Genomic DNA, 16,960 nt, shown 5'->3' with positions numbered 1-16,960 from the left:
CTTATCTAAACTGTTACCTAATTACATTTCTGTATGGTAAGTTAGTAGTTACATTAGTATTACTTAGTAGTTATATATATTGCTATGACTAACCAGACTAAATATAAATAGAGTTATTTTTTTATTTGATCGGAATAGAATGATAAATAAATAGAGCAAAGTTACCCGCTACAGACATGGGTCTAAAGGATTATTCAAAGTGCTATTTTACAATGAGTTTAATGTAGCTATGTTACTCTCTTTTTGTCCCTCTCGACTAGTCTCTTTTATTTTACAAGAGTAAACGCCATTCTTTATTATCCAACTCTAACTCATAGCTCAAAGAGGCAGAAACAGAGTCAAACAATCAACTCACTCATTTTGCTTAATTCAAACTACGGCTGTCGAATTTGACAAAAACCCAAATGATGCGTACAAAGTTGGACTGATTATTAATCAGTCTATTTATTGAACTTAACATATTTTGACCCAAACCACCCATTTAAAATTAGGTTGATTTTATCCCAAATTGATGTATGAGTAATTTTTGCCAAAAATATCTTTAAAATATTTATTTTCTTTAATATGTTATATATAATCATAACAATGCAAAAAAAAATCTTATTTAATAATTATATAATTCAATAAGGAAGTAAAGCTTGATAAGAAGGGGGAAGTGCACGATTGGCCACTAATAACACATGTATTTACTTTTAAGCCATCGTTTAAAATGTCTTTAATCTTTAGCCACTGCTTTAATAAACTTTAACTGCCCGACGAAAATACCCTTCTGCTCATGTCCTTAAATTTTGTACTTAACTTCAGGACTTCAGGACTTCAGGACTACATGTCCTTAACTTTTGAACTTGTAACTCTAAATTCAGGACTTCAAGGCTACATGTCCTTAACTTTTTAACTTGGAACTCAAACTTCAGGTTCAAGCGTCCTTAACTTTTGAACTTGTAAGTCAAAGTTAAGGACCTATTGTCCTTAACTTTTGAACTTGTACCTGTAAGTTAAGGACTGTCTGTCCTTAACTTTTGAACTTGTAACTGTAAGTTAAGGACTGCCTGTCCTTAACTTTTGAACGTGTGTCCTTAACTATTGAACTTAACTTTAGGAATTCAGGGCTACATTTCCTTAACTTTTGAACTTGAAACTCTAAGTTCAGGACCATGTTCTTAACTTTTGAATTTAACTTTACGACTTCGGGACTACATGTCCTTAACACAATTATCTTTGTCCTCAACTTTTTGGCTTTTTACCATATTTTTCCTAATTATCTGTTGTTTAAGAAAATCTAAAAGTCACTTCTTTTAGAAAACCAAAAGTAGCGTCCTCTCACGATGTGATTATTATGAGTGAAACCAAGCAATTCAACTCCTGAAAGCAGACACAAAAGAAAATGAGAGGCTTATAAAAGCAGTAAGGAATTCGAAACCGTTAATCCCATTTTCTTTGTTTTCTCAATCAAATGGTCAGCTCCTTCTCTTTCTCTTCTGACATTTGAGAGAGATTTTTTTTCCTCCTTTTTCTCTGGATCTTACTCTTTTCCACTCTCTTAAATGCTGTGTTTGAGATTTGGGCCACAATTGATGCCCGAGAGGATGATCAGTAGTAGCTAATGTTGTCAAGGAGTCTTTCTTAAGTTCGATGCAGAGAGAGAAGCGAGGGTTTGGGAAGAAAGGCAGTGGAAGAAAGGGTAAAAATATCTTTTTATATTAATTTTAATAAAGCAATGGCTATTTTTGCTCAACATTAGAATTGCTGGATAAAAAATAAATATCACCTTAAATAGTGGCTACCTCACGCCATTTCTACTGATAAGAATTGGACAGATTGGGCTATGATCCAAATTTAGCCCATCTTAACTCAACTCATTTTAGCCAAGTAATTTTAGAGCAGGTCAACCCATTTAAACCCGCCCAAAATTGGTCCCAACCCGCGCATTTGACGCCCCTAATTCAAACAATACAAAGTTAAGGGAACCGAAAAAGACGAAACCCGTTAGGAAATTCAGAAATAAATCACAGTATTCTCCATAAATAACAAAGAATCCAGTAGTAATATTCAACAACAATAATGATAGTAGCAAAAAGAATCAACAGCGGTCACGGCTACCGCCGCCCTTGAATGTCAAGAAGTAAAAAAAGAATGAACAAAAAACAGTGAAAAATAAAACCATAAATAAACTCCTAACTGTTCAACTCCGGCGAAATAAAACACAAAATATCTTCACAGATCAAAGACGATTCAAAGCATCAAAGAAGCAACAAAGATAGCTACAACAGCAGATCCGGCGATAGCGACTCTGTTCAAGGAAGCAGAGTTAGGAGATGAGGTAGGAGAACCGCTGGGAGAGGCACTGATGGATGGAGGAGCAGCACCACCGGAAGGAGATGATGCCGGAGTATCGACAGTTGGTGGAGCTGGAGGAGATGCCAATGGAGATTCAGATGGTGAAGATGCGGTAGTAGGAGCATTTGCAGGAGCAGAGACAGGTGTTACTGCAGATGGAGGAGTCGCCACCGGAGGTGACGACGCTACCGGTGGTGGAGAAGTCTTCGGGGAAGCTGCCGGAGATGCTCCTGGTGCCTGAGCAAATGCAGATCCAACCACCAAAGCCAACATTAAAGCAATGATCATCTTTGAGTATGCCATTCTAGCCTTTAAAATCAGGAGCTTTCTGGAAGAAGAAAAGCAGAGAACGAGCACAAACAGATATAGGAAGAGTAAATATGAAAGTGTTGAGTTCCGTTTGGAGGAAAGGACAGGAAAAGCAGTGTATATATAGGAGGGAAATATGGGAAAATTTTAAAATATTTTTTTTAGTAAGTCGGTTTAAAAAAAGTTGAATAAATAGTGGACTAATAATTTGTTGACAACTCAACGACCGAAGAAGCGCGGGACGGTGATTGAGTCCACCTGGTTACATTTTTCTTTCCGCGTCAAGAGATAAATTTCTAGAATTTTTTTTGTTTTGACTGTTTCTTTTGCAATTTTTATTTGAAATAATTCGTCATAAAAATTAAAAAAAAACTTCTTTGCAAAACTTTTCCGAAAACAAGCTAAGGACTATTTTTTTTTTCCGAGCATTTTAATGACTGTTTTCTCTTTATATATAAAATTATTATTAGCAAACATTATGGTTACCGTTATGATTGGCACGTTCTGGTCTAGCTAGCTGGGAATATAAAATTCGTTTCTGATTGGCCACCTAAGAAGCAGGGGATACTTGGTGTTAAGAGGTTGGAAAGTACTCATTTACATGTTTATATTAAATTATATAAATTTATAATAATTAGCAACAAAAAAAAAAGATGAAAATATACCTTAATAAACCACGCATAAGCAATTAAAATATATAAATATATATCATGCACTTATTAATTTAATATTTTATGTATATAATTACCGAGTAAAATCTATTTTTTGCGTAGGGACAACATATTTGCTATATTTGGCTTGTCCCTTTTCTTGTAGTAAAAGGTCTGGATTTCTATAAATTGATGATCATTCCTTCTCATTCAGTAGCATCCACAATGTAGCCATAGGGGGCTTGAGAGTCCTGTTTAGGGGGGGAACTTTACGGGACATGTGTTAGTGTGTCACTTGTGTTTGCCTCTTCGTGAGGTTGTTCTCTCGATATTTTGTACTCTCTTTTATATTGTGGATTGCTCATCTCCGACGTGGACGTTGGTCAGTTGACCGAGCCACATTAAATATTTGTGTCTCTTTTGGTATATTTCTCTTTATTGTATAATTTATCTTCGTTCCAAGTTTGATTTGCTAGCTTCCGCATGACACCTGGTTTTTTGCGGTCCTAACACATACTGTTATTAATCTGTATTGTTGTAAATAAATAAAAAAATAATAATTTTTCTGAAAACAGAAAAAGAAAGTTAGTAGAAATAAATTCTGAAAAACAGTATTTGAACTTCAAAATGAATTTCGAAAATGGTATAAGAACAAATCGAGCCCACTGAATACACAGTGTGTCCTTAAGGAAATTATTCCCCTCAAGTACCCGAGGTTCTGGAATATATCCTCCCAGGATAGAACGATTTAACTCACCGGAGTGTTGGTACCAAAAACGTCGATGAACAGCGAACCACTCGAAGGCTGTAAAACACACTGGAATTTTTGTGCAGAAGAAGAAGAAGTGCATTAGTAAACTCATTCAAAATTTCACTTCCCACCATTTTTCATTCACACTTCTTTTGTTATTAAACAACAAAATCTAACAATCCCGCACATGAATGGGGAATGGCTATAAACTTAAAGGAATGCACGGACGTGTGTGTGTTTTACATGCAAGAATTAATTGCATCTGGATAAGTAGGTTTCCCTTTGAACTTTCCGTAGTGAATTTATATCGGATATACTCGGTCAATCGGTAGATTTGATATCTTTGAACCGTCGAGCTTTGTTGTATACCTAGACAACATAAGTCACACAATCAATCCTTAACCATCTATGGTTCTCACGGTTGTGTTCGTTTCATCCATGAACACCGCCTGGTTTCATGAGTGCTTAGAGAATGGGCCTTTACTTTTATTCTCCTTGAAGCGGCTTACACTTCACACTCACATAGGTGATTCCTAAACGTGTAATCCTAAAGACACACTATCTGTTCATATCCTGCCAGACTTAGCAAATCATTAAAAAGCTTTAAGCTTTATTGACTCATCAAAAAGCCTTAATGCTTTACTTCGTTTTTGAACATTTTCTTCATCACGAGAATGGGTTGAGTTATTTGACAATGTTGAACCGTCATTCATAACTTTGTTTGATATCTTTGAACCTAGATCTTGGGATCTCCAGTCTGCTAGGTAGAGTTACCGCCATGATGACTTGTCCTAGGCCTTTAACCTCATTCCCTTTGATGATCTTTCAACTGCCTCTCTAGATAGGCCTTTTGTAAGTGGATCCGACACGTTATCTCTTGACTTTACGTAGTCAATTGTGATAACACCACTAGAGAGTAGTTGTCTAACGGTATTGTGTCTCCGTCGAATATGACGAGATTTCCCGTTATACATAACGCTCCCTGCTCTACCTATTGCCGCTTGACTATCACAATGTATACAAATAGGTGCCAAAGGTTTGGGCAAAAATGGAATATCTTCCAAGAAATTTTGGAGCCATTCAGCTTCTTCACCGGCCTTATCTAAAGCTATGAATTTAGATTCCATTGTAGAACGGGCGATGCACGTTTGTTTGGATGATTTCCAAGACACTGCTCCACCCCCAATTGTGAAAACATATCCACTCGTGGATTTAACTTCAGATGATCCGGTGATCCAATTTGCATCACTATATCCCTCGATCACGGAAGGATATTTGTTATAATGCAAAGCATATTTTTGGGTATGTTTCAGATACCCCAAAACTTGTTTCATTGCCATTCAATGTATTTGATTGGGATTACTTGTTAACCGACTCAGTTTGCTAATAGCACATGCTATATCTAGTCGCGTACAATTCATGATATACATCAAACTTCCCAATACTCTTGCAAAGTCCAGTTGCGAGTCACTTTCACCTTCATTCTTTTGAAGTTCATAACTCACGTCAATTGGAGTCTTGGCAATTTTGAAATCCAAATACTTGAACTTGTCAAGTACCTTTTCAATGTAGTGAGACTGTGATAATGCTAGACCTTGTGGAGTCTTGTGAATTCTGATTCCTAAGATCACATCAGCAACTCATAAGTCTTTCATGTCGAATTTGCTAGCCAACATGCGCTTTGTAGCATTTATATCTGCCATACTTTTGCTTATTATCAACATGTCATCAACATATAAACAAACAATGACTTCATGACCTGGAGTATTTTTAATGTAAACACATTTGTCACACTCGTTGATTTTAAATCCATTTGCCAACATTGTTTGGTCAAATTTTGCATGCCATTGTTTGGGTGCTTGTTTAAGTCCATAAAGCGACATAACAAGTTCGCACACTTTCTTTTCTTTACCAGGAACCACAAAACCCTCAGGTTGTTCCGTGTAAATCTCTTCCTCTAATTCTCCATTTAGGAAAGTTGTTTTAACATCTATTTGATGGATTTCAAGACCATACACGGCCGCTAGTGCCACTAACACCCTAATAGATGTTATCCTTGTTACTGGCGAGTAAGTGTCAAAGTAATCAAGGCCTTCCTTTTGTGTATAACCTTTGACAACAAGTCTTGCCTTATATTTGTCAATAGTGCCATCAGCTTTAATTTTCCGTTTAAAGATCCATTTCGAACCTAAAGGCTTATTTCCTGGAGGAAGATCAACCAATTCCCATGTATGGTTATCCAAAATTGATTGAATCTCACTATTGACTGCCTCTTTCCAAAATGCTGAATTAGAAGATGACATAGCTACTTTAAAAGTTTGAGGCTCATTTTCAAGCAAGAATGTCACAAAATCTGGTCCAAAGGAAGTAGATGTTCTTTGACGTTTGCTACACCTTGGATCTTCTATACTTGGAGTATTTTCCTTTGGTTCTTTCCGAGGTCGTTTAGGTCTTTCACTTAACGACTCGCATTCAGTTTTATACGGATAGATGCTTTCAAAGAATTCAGCATTATCTGATTCCATTACCGTATTAACACGAATCTCGGGATTATCGGATTTATGAACCAAAAATTGATATGCTTTACTCTTTGTAGCATATCCAATAAAAACGCAATCTACTGTTTTTGGTCCGATTTTAACCCTTTTAGGTAAAGGAACTTGTACCTTTGCTAGACACCCCCACACTTTGAAATATTTCAAGTTGGGTTTTCTTCCTTTCCATTTTTCATATGGAATAGAATGCGTTTTGTTGTGGGGTACTTTGTTGAGTATTCGGTTAGCTGTAAGGAGAGCTTCCCCCCAATAACTATGCGGCAATCCGGAACTTATTAATAAAGAATTCATCATTTCCTTTAATGTCCGATTTTTCCTTTTCGCAATTCCGATGGATTGAGGTGTGTAAGGTGCAGTAGTTTGATGGATAATTCCATATTCTGAACATATTTCTGCAAATGGAGATTCATATTCTCCACCTCTATCACTTCTAATCATTTTGATCTTTTTATTCAATTGATTTTCTACCTCATTCTTGTATTGCTTAAATGCTTCAATTGCTTCATCCTTACTATTAAGCAAATAAACATAACAATATCTAGTGCAATCGTCAATAAAAGTAATAAAGTACTTTTTTCCACCTCGAGATGGTGTCGACTTCATATCGCAAATGTCAGTATGAATTAAGTCTAAAGGATTTGAATTCCTTTCAACAGACTTATAAGGATGTTTTACAAACTTAGATTCAACACATATTTGACATTTTGATTCATTACACTCGAATTTAGGCAATATTTCTAAATTAATTAACTTCCGCGAGGTTTTATAATTGACATGTCCTAAACGAATATGCCATAAATCATTTGACTCCAATAAATAAGAAGAAGCTAAAATTTTATTCATACTGTCAGCAACCTTATATTGAGTTTGAAAAGGCCCTCCGTGAGGTAGCCTTTTCCTACATACATTTCGTTCTTGCTTACAACAACTTTATCAAAAACAAATACACATTTGAATCCATTCTTTACAAGTAAAGAAGTAGAAACTAAATTCTTCCTAATAGTAGGAACATGAAGAACGTTGTTGAGCGTTAACACCTTGCCGAAAGTCATCTTCAGGAATATCTTCCCATAACCTTCAATCTTGGCTGTTGCATTATTTCCCATGGAAATTTCTTCTTCGGGACCAGCAGTAGAGTAAGTCGCAAATGCTTCTTTGACAGCACAAACATGTCGAGTGGCTCCAGAGTCAATCGACCACTCCTTCGGATTTCCAACTAGGTTGCATTCCGAAATCATTGCGCAAAGATCATTAATGTCATCATTCTTCTCCATTATGTTGGCTTGTCCCTTCTTATTATCCTTTTTCGGGAGACGACAATCAGGGCTTTTCTGACCAACCTTTCCACAATTGTAGCAGCTGCCCTTGAATTTCTTTTTGTTCTGCTCCTTAGTTTGTCCAGAAGACCTCTTCCTCTTCTTACTTTTTGGAGCAGTCTCTTCAACGATATTAGCTCCCATGATCGTTGAATTTCCACGAGACTTCTTCTCGGCTATTTTGTTGTCTTCCTCGATCTTTAGACGTATCACAAGATCTTCCAACTTCATTTCTTTGCGCTTGTGCTTCTAGTAAATTCTTGAAATCTCTCCACGAAGGAGGCCATTTTTCAATCATAGCAGCTACTTGAAATGCTTCATTCACGACCATACCTTCAGCAATAAGGCCGTGAAAAATAAGTTGAAGCTCCTAAACTTGGGTTCCCACAGTTTTGCTGTCTATCATTTTATAGTCTAGAAACTTGGCAACCACGAACTTCTTCAAGCATGCATCTTCTGTCTTGTACTTCTTCTCAAGTGCATCCCATAATTCTTTCGAAGTATTCATTGCACTGTAAATATTGTACAAGTCATCCTCTAAAGCACTTAAGATATAGCCTTTGCGAAGAAAATCTGCCTGCTTCCACGCCTCAACAACCATGAACTTTTCATTGTCCGGCATGTCCGCAACAGGCACAGGAGGCTCTTCACTAGTGAATTTTTGCATACCAAGTGTGGTAAGCCAGAAGAACACTCTTTGCTGCCATCCTTTGAAGTTGGTTCCAGAAAATTTCTCCGGTTTCTCGGTCGGAGGAACAACAGTGCGGCTTGACGAGGCTATCGTCGTTGCACCAATAGTCGCAGAAGGATTTCCGTTTTTATTTGCCATTTCTTACTGTCAGCAACAGAAGAGATCAATTAATGGCAAAACCAGAACAGTAAATAATACTGTAATCAATAAACAGTACGTAATAAAAACAACTGAAGTTTTTACATACTGTTCTACAGAAAAACAATGAAGTTTTTATGTTCTTCAAATCGTTTTCTGAATTTCAATACTCTGATGAAGTTTTTATATCTTCAAATCAGAATAGTAAAATGCAGACAGAATACAGAATATAATAAAAGAATAATTTCCTTAAGATTGTTATTAATCTGTATTGCTGTAAATAAATAAAAAAATAATAATCTTTCTGAAAACAGAAACAAAAAGTTAGTAGAAATAAATTCTGAAAAATAGTATTTGAACTTCAAAATAAATTTCGAAAATGGTATAGGAACAAATCGAGCCCACTGAATATACAGTGTGTCCTTAAGGAAATTATTCCCCTCAAGTACCCGAGGTTCTGGAATATATCCTCCCAAGGTAGAACGATTTAACTCGCCGGAGTATTGGTACAAAAAACGCCGATGAACAGCGAACCACTCGAAGGCTGTAAAACACACTGGAATTTTTGTGCAGAAGAAGAAGAAGATTATCAGAAACTTTCATAAGTAAATATTCTGGGATTTGAAGGAATATTTATAGCCAATTTGGTACTGTTTCTGCAAAGGTTTGCAACCTTTCAGAACAGCCATGACTGTTGGAACAGGTGTGACATTGTTTTAGAACAGCCATAACTGTTGAAAATATTGCGGGAAATGTAAAAACGGATTTAAAATAATCCGGGAAAGAAAAACGGACCGGACCGGACCGGGTCGCGGGTCATGGGTTATTCCGAATTGAATTTTCTTTAATTAATTAATTAAATATTTGAAAAGAATTTTGTCGAAAAAGATTAATCAATCAATCGTTGACAAATCCGAAGCCGAGCGAGCGACGACGGCGCGAGGCTTGCCTTCTTCTTAGCTCTTTAAGAGCTAAAAGATGAGCTTCTCTTTATATACACAAAGATTTTCTTTCTTTCTACCAATGAGGGACAAAGTACATTAGTGAACTCATTCAAAATTTTACTTCCCTCCATTTCTTTTTCCACCATTTTCCATTCACACTTCTTTTGTTATTAAACAACAAAATCCAACACATACAACGCAAGATTGTCGAGAAAGAGTACTCTTTATCTCACAAATGATGACCTCCAACGGGAAACTACAGAACATGGATTCATGTGCTGTATAAATTCCTGTTGTTTATTGAACCTAAATTATTATGGTTACCTTTTTCAAAAATGTAATTTGAGATGTACATTAGAAGAAGGGGAGAGGGTTGGTGATGCTCTTGAGACTTTCTTGTGCTTGTGGGGTAATTCCAGCTTTGCTTTTCCAAATTCAAATGACATGTTAAGATTTTCCAATTATTGAACTCTATTAGAGAGCAAAAATAGATTGTAATATTGATTTGCCAGCCTTTTGAAAAATATATTTTGTGATAAAATGAATTCTTTCTTTCAATTCTTTGAAAATTTGAAATTATTGCAATTAAATAAGGATAAAGTAGATTGGAAACTCAATCAGGGGCATAACTACCTTTAGAAAGAGTTCAACTGAATCCTCTGCCGTTGAAAAATTACTCTGTGGAAAAGGTTGAAAACATTTTTTTTTTTTTTTTTTTTTTTTTGTATATATACAAATTGTTTAACTTTTTACATAGGTTCAAATCTTAGGTGTATTTTTCACTTTTTTTTAACCACCTTATTCAAATTTCTGATTCCACCACTAAACTAATTAATGTATCTGGAGGTGGTGCGTGAACAAGGGAAATGGCTTGGAAGCAATAGAGAAGTGACTTTGTGACCATTTGCTAGTGTGATTGAAGATTGCAATACAAGATTTAGATCTTTAATGGTAAGGAAACTCGAAAAAAAATCAATAGCAAAATTACTCAAACTGCATTCATACTTCAATCGCACTCCTTACCTGGCCAGAGAAAAATATTGGTCCACTTGAATTTCTTTTTTCTTTCTACTTCTTTGCCTTGTACTTACAGAGAGATTGGTTTCTTTTAAGAAAAAAGAATGGAGTAAAGTAGGCTCACAAATCTTAATGTACGTAGGAGTTGAGAAGCACCATAAATTTGAAAATTCTCAACTGATAAATGATGAAAAATGCATGTTTTTGAATATGTTTGTATATTATTTCTTATGTGAGCTGCGGAAAATAACATGTTTATAAGCATATAATATACTCATTACATATTTATTATGTATAGAAATGAATTTGGATGAAAGTTGGTACTATTGGATGATTTGATGCAAAAAAGAGTAGAGATGCAAGACTTGGGAGCGTGCCACAATTGGCGAATTGCGTGAAAGTAGGTGCGAAATGGCTTAGAGAATAAATAAAAAACAGCGAAGTATGGAGGTTGGCACTGGACCTGGCACGCGAAAGAACAAAGAAAAAGAAGAAATAACTAGGAGCATGCCAGAAGTCGCGCGTTGCACCAACTCTGGCACGCGACTCAGCGTGTCCTTTTTCTAATTAGGAGAGATCAAGGACGCCCCATATCAACCCTAATTGATATAAATACATCATAAAACGTCCTTTTGAGGAGGGAGACACTACTTTAGGGTAAGACAACACCCAAGGAGACGAGATCACGTTAGGAGCAAGGAGGAAGATTCAACCACGAATTTTGCCCCTTCTTCTTCCTACTTTTCATTGTTGGTTATGACTTTTAGTATTGTAGTTTTATATACTATTACGAATAACTGATTTATTATCTAGAGTTTTGATGGAACCTTTTGGGGGATGAATTCTTGTTACGTTTTAATATAATTTTGCCTTTTAATATCCCTACTTGTTCAACTACGTGCTTATTTTAGTTAATTGAAGAGCTCTCAATTGATTGTGCCTATTTATTATGTATTGCTTGAGATTTGTTGTTGAATAATGTCACTCCCAAGGTATATGAGAGATCAATATGGTGGATTTAAAAGCGCGATTAGAGATAACGAGGCTTTAACGTGATCATAGTGAGCGGCGAAAAGTGCGAGCTAGCGTAATTCGAGAGAATATGACTAGTAAATTATTGTAGTTGCTCGAGAGAGAATTACGATAGGTCGATTGCTCATGATCAGTAGAGAATAATTACGCGAAATTATAGGAGACGTAGCGGGAAGGATTCCGACAATTGGGAAAATCATAACTATAGGCCTCATTAATCTTGTCTCTAACCCTTAGTATCTTTAGTTGTTAATTTCACTCATTTAATTTGTTAATTAATAAGGTTAAAATAGGAATCTTAATATTTATAATTTAGGAATTGTTCCAGCTTAAATTCTTGACCGGATTATATTTATAACGACTGCTTATCTTTTTTAAGACTAAAATTGGGCGTCATCATCAACTAATTTACAACACGAGAAAGAAACAAATATCGGCTATATCAACAGCGATCACGACTAGCGTCGCACGTAAAAGTAAAAACTAAAAAGAATAAAAAAACCGTGGAAATAAAATAAACCATAAAATAAATCCTAACTCATCAACTCCGGCGAATGAAAACACAAAATATCTCACGAATCAGAGATTTAAAGAATGAAAGAAGCAGCAAAGACAGCTACAACAGCAGATGCTGCAACGGCGACTCTGTTCAAGGAAGCAGAGTTAGGAGAGGAAGTAGGAGAACCACCGGGAGCGGCGGCGATAGATGGAGGAGAAGCGCCAGAAGGAGATGATGCCGGAGTATCTACAGTTGGTGGAGCTGGTGGAGATGCCAACGGAGATTCAGATGGAGAAGATGCAGTAGTAGGAGCATTTGCAGGAGCGGAGATAGGTGTTGCTGTAGAAGGAGGAGGAGTCGCCGTAGGCGGTGATGCTACCGGCGGTGGAGAACTCTTTGGAGAAGCTGCTGGAGATGCTCCTGGTGCCTGAGAGAAAGCAGATCCAGCTACTAATGCGAACATTATAGCAATGATCACTTTTGAGTATGCCATTCTAACCTTTAGGACGAAAAAATTTGAAGAAATAAGAAAAGTGAAATATGCACAAAAGGAAGAGAAAATATGAGTTTTGTTGAGTATCGTTTGGATGAAAAGGACAGGAAAAGAGTTGTATATATAGGAGGGAAATTTCTAATTTTAGTGAGTTGGTTTGGAAAATTAGATTTAAAATATGCTACTCCAGTAATTAGTGGACAACTCAACGACAGAAGAAGAAAGGGGAATGTGACCGCTGGTTAACATTTTTCTTTCCGCGTGAAGACCTAAATTTCTCTGGAAAAGTTTTGTTTGAATGTTTCTTTGTTATTATTTAAAACTAGCGTTAGAACCCGCGATGCGATTTGACGGAATATTAATCTTATAAAAAATTATAATTTAATATATCATATTATTTTAATAAATATTAGTTACTATTTATTATTTAATGTAGTGTATATAAATATAATAAAATCTATACAAAATCAAAGGATACAAAGCATTATAGTAATCAAATAAATTATTTATTCCTTGTTTATTCTTTATTAAATTAGCAAGTACTTAGTACTACATATTTACTAATGTGATATTTTATTAATTTATCAATTGTCTTAATATTTTGATACTACTTCTCTTCTAAAAGAACATACGTATATATTTTCTTATTATGAAAATATATATTTTTATGCTTATGTTATGCTGTTTAAAATTCTTCAATTGTCTAAATTTATCTATAATTTTCTTGAGTGTTATTTATTTATTTATTTATTTATTTATTGTTTATTAATTAATTCAAATTATAAAATTATCTTTATCCACCTCTTTTCGTACATTCATTTCTACTATAATATATGATTAATTTTCTCATTTTATATTTACTGAAAATTTAAATAATATAATTTTTTTATTAAATTATAATTTTGAATTCATCTAAAGTATAAAGAGATAAGCCTTTTATTATGAAATTATGAGTTCTATTTATTAACTAAATTTTCCTACATGAGAAATTTAATTAGTATATGTATTTTTATGATATCATTTGCTCTTTTTTTTGGTATTCTTCATTTATGACTATTTATTTATTATGATTTTAGTTATGTGTATATGTATGACTTTTCTCATAATAATACTAACTATTTTATAAATATATATATATATATATATATATATATATATATATATATATTTGTTCCTTGCTTATGTAATTATATTATCCATCACTTAATATTGTTAAATTGACGTATGAATTATTATTAAATTACGAATTTAGTATAATAACTACTCCCATATATATACACACAACACACACTACAACTACTATATTAGGAAGAAATTACTCTCCAATTTGAATTAGTAGTTTGATTTTTGTTTTTTATTGTAAAATAATTTTAAAACTCCAATTTGAATGAGTAGAATATTTTTTTTCGTATTTTGTTTTTTTATTGGTAATTATAAGATATCTATATTTATTTTAACTCAAGTAGTGTAACCAATTAATTTAAAATTTAAAATTCAAAAACAAAAGTAGTTAGAAAAGTAGTTTATTTGTCTTAACAATGCCACTTAGTTTTTTGTGGTTAAGACAATTGTCTCAATGTAGTGCTTTTGCTTCTCCTATTCTATATAGATAGATTTGAGGTAATTCTTATAAAGAATTCGAAGAAGCTTTTTCTAAAAACTTTTGCGAAAAAATTATAATAAACAAGCTATGAAATGACCGTTGGATCATTAAATTATTATCTATTCATTTCAATTTAGATGAGTTAGTTTGACCTTACACTAAGTTAAAGAAAAAAGAAGAAGACTTTTGAAATTTGTAATCTTAAAAGCTTAAGGGGTAAAAGCTTTGTGGAGTCATGACATTGTGTGGTTATACAATCTTCTCATTAAGGGCAAAAATAAATAAAATAAAGAGTTTAAAATTGAATTATTTTTAATTACAAATATATATATTTTTTTTAAATGAATTAATAAAAAAAGTGTGTCATCTAAATTAAAATAGAGGAAATAAGCAATTTAGCAAACATTATAGGGACCAGTATGATTGGCACGTTCTAGTCTCGTTAGCGGGGATTATAGTATTCGTTTTTGTGTTTGCCACCTAAAAAGCAGGGGATGCTGGTTTGAGATGCTGGTTTGAGATGCTGGTTTGAGGGGTCAGAAAATGTCTTTTCGCATTAGCATTTAATTAAATTATTCATCATCCGTTTTAATTTAAATGAGGTAGTTTGATTTGATACAGAATTTAAGAAAAAAAAAATTTTTGAAACTTGTGATCTTAACAGCTTAATGGTAAAATCTTTGTAAGCTTAAAAGCCTCTCATTACGGGTAAAATGAAGAGTTTAAACTGAATTATTTTCAATTGTAAAATATATTATTCTTTTTGAAATAAAATAATAAAAAAAGTGTGTTATCTAAATTGAAATAGGGAGTATTTAACTTTTTCTTATAATTCTCTAACTTATCTACTCATCATGATTGATTAACAAAATGGGGTAAAAAAGTCTATTACTTTAGTACTACAATTTAGTGAAAAAATGGATGTGAAAACACATACCGAGTATTTATTAATTTTGAATAACAACAAATGAAACAATAACGACCTAGTAAAACTTTATTAGTGGGGTTTGGAGAAGATAGCGTGTACACAGACCTTACCCCTACTCGAAGGAGTAGAGAGGTTATTTCCGAAAGACCCTCAGCTCAAGAAGACGAAAAGAGACAATATATCAGTACCATCAACAGAAACCAAAGGAATAATACAGCATCATAAAAGCCAGAAAATAGATGAAAATAATTAGCAATAATCAGTAAATAGAACCGGGACTATAGAACGAAAGAGTAGTGAGAACACAACACTAACTACTAGCAGTCCAAGACAAAAATCATATCAGACTAGCCTCATATAGTTACGACCCTACCTTACAACCCTAATACTCAACCTCCACAACTTCCTATCAAGGGTCATATTTTCAAAAATCTGAAGTTGCGCCATGTCCTACCTGATCACCTCTCCCCAATACTTCCTAGGCCGCCCCCTACCACTTCTCATGCCTTCCAAAGCCAGCCGCTCACACCTCCTCACCGGTGCATCTGGACTTCTCCTCTGCACATGCCGGAACCATCACTTAAAAATGCTTTTCAGCACTTCAAACTTATCAAGTATTTACAATCAGCTAATCCAAACGGGCTCTTAACTTTGAGTAACGGTGGCACTTTCTTGTCACACATGACTCTAGATGCTAACCTCCACCTCATCTACCCTAGCCCAATACGGTGTGTGACATCTTCGTCGATCTCCCCATCCCACTGGATAACCGACTCAAGGTACTTGAAACTGCTTCTAGTGAGAATGCAAGTACATTTTATCCACTCAAAAAATACAAAGTTCCACACAATCGAAAAAAGTCGATACCAGATAGGAAATTACTACTCGCTCTATACTAATTTATGTGATGTATTTTTTTTATTTTTTTTATATATATTTAAATATTTATAATTTAACTAAACTTTTTTATTTAGCATAGTTAGATAATTTATAACCTTAAAAATTATCTATTTGTTTTAGAATACAAGTTTCAGAACTCTTAATTTTTTTCTTAAACTCAATGCCCAAATAAATAACATGACGTAAAATAGAACATGAAAAAAAATTAGGATGGACGAATACTATATAGAGACATGAGCTTCCAGGGGTAGAGCTGACAGGGAACGTACGGGTTCGGCACAATCTAGTAATTTGATTCAAAAGTTATATATTTATTTAGAAATTTACTGAATATGCATATATAATAAACTTCAAAATCTATAAAATTTAAATCCTGAAATCGCATACGGGGGTCTTCATGAGCTCCTAGTCTTGCCGCCCACAAATGGCAACAACAACAACAACAACTACTCAGTAAAATTTCACAAGTGGGATCTGGGAGGGTTGAATGTACGCAGGCCTTACCCCTACTCCCAGAGGGGAAGAGAGATTGTTTCCGAAAGACCCTCGACTCGAGAAGAAGAAAATAAACAATAGACAATAGACCAGTGACATCAATAGAAGCTATAAAAATAGTAACAACATCGTAAGAAATAGAAAAATAAATGTGAAAGCAAAAACAATAAACAACAATACTACACTAGGAAATAGTGAGGAAACTATATAAACAGGCCAGCCCCGTCCCCAGAACAACAAAGAAAAAAAATGCTCAACTCCCTCCTAACATACAACCCTAATGCTCGACCTTCACCCCTTCC

At 34.5% G+C, this 16,960-nt stretch overlaps 2 protein-coding genes across 2 annotated transcripts; both read right to left on the bottom strand.

The window, feature by feature from the left end:
- Nucleotides 1-1,994: 1,994 nt before the first annotated feature.
- Nucleotides 1,995-2,756, bottom strand: LOC109239822 (classical arabinogalactan protein 5-like). Its single transcript, XM_019406415.1, has one exon. The coding sequence runs from the start codon at nucleotides 2,638-2,640 to the stop codon at nucleotides 2,233-2,235; it is 408 nt and encodes a 135-aa protein (XP_019261960.1). The 5' UTR covers nucleotides 2,641-2,756; the 3' UTR covers nucleotides 1,995-2,232.
- Nucleotides 2,757-12,129: 9,373 nt separating this feature from the next.
- LOC109239823 (classical arabinogalactan protein 5-like) lies at nucleotides 12,130-12,859 on the bottom strand. The gene has a single exon (XM_019406416.1). It carries the CDS (start codon nucleotides 12,730-12,732, stop codon nucleotides 12,328-12,330), a length of 405 nt encoding a protein of 134 aa, XP_019261961.1. The 5' UTR covers nucleotides 12,733-12,859; the 3' UTR covers nucleotides 12,130-12,327.
- Nucleotides 12,860-16,960: the final 4,101 nt, after the last annotated feature.

Source organism: Nicotiana attenuata, unplaced genomic scaffold (assembly GCF_001879085.1).
Source record: "Nicotiana attenuata strain UT unplaced genomic scaffold, NIATTr2, whole genome shotgun sequence".
Lineage (NCBI taxonomy): Eukaryota > Viridiplantae > Streptophyta > Magnoliopsida > Solanales > Solanaceae > Nicotiana > Nicotiana attenuata.
Note: the sequence above shows the minus strand (reverse complement) of the source record. Positions and strands in the feature narration are given on the sequence as shown.

Excerpts from the sequence above, each read along its gene's own strand:
- LOC109239822 (XM_019406415.1), bottom strand. The coding sequence starts at position 2,640 with ATGGCATACTCAAAGATGATCATTGCTTTAATGTTGGCTTTGGTGGTT.
- LOC109239823 (XM_019406416.1), bottom strand. The coding sequence starts at position 12,732 with ATGGCATACTCAAAAGTGATCATTGCTATAATGTTCGCATTAGTAGCT.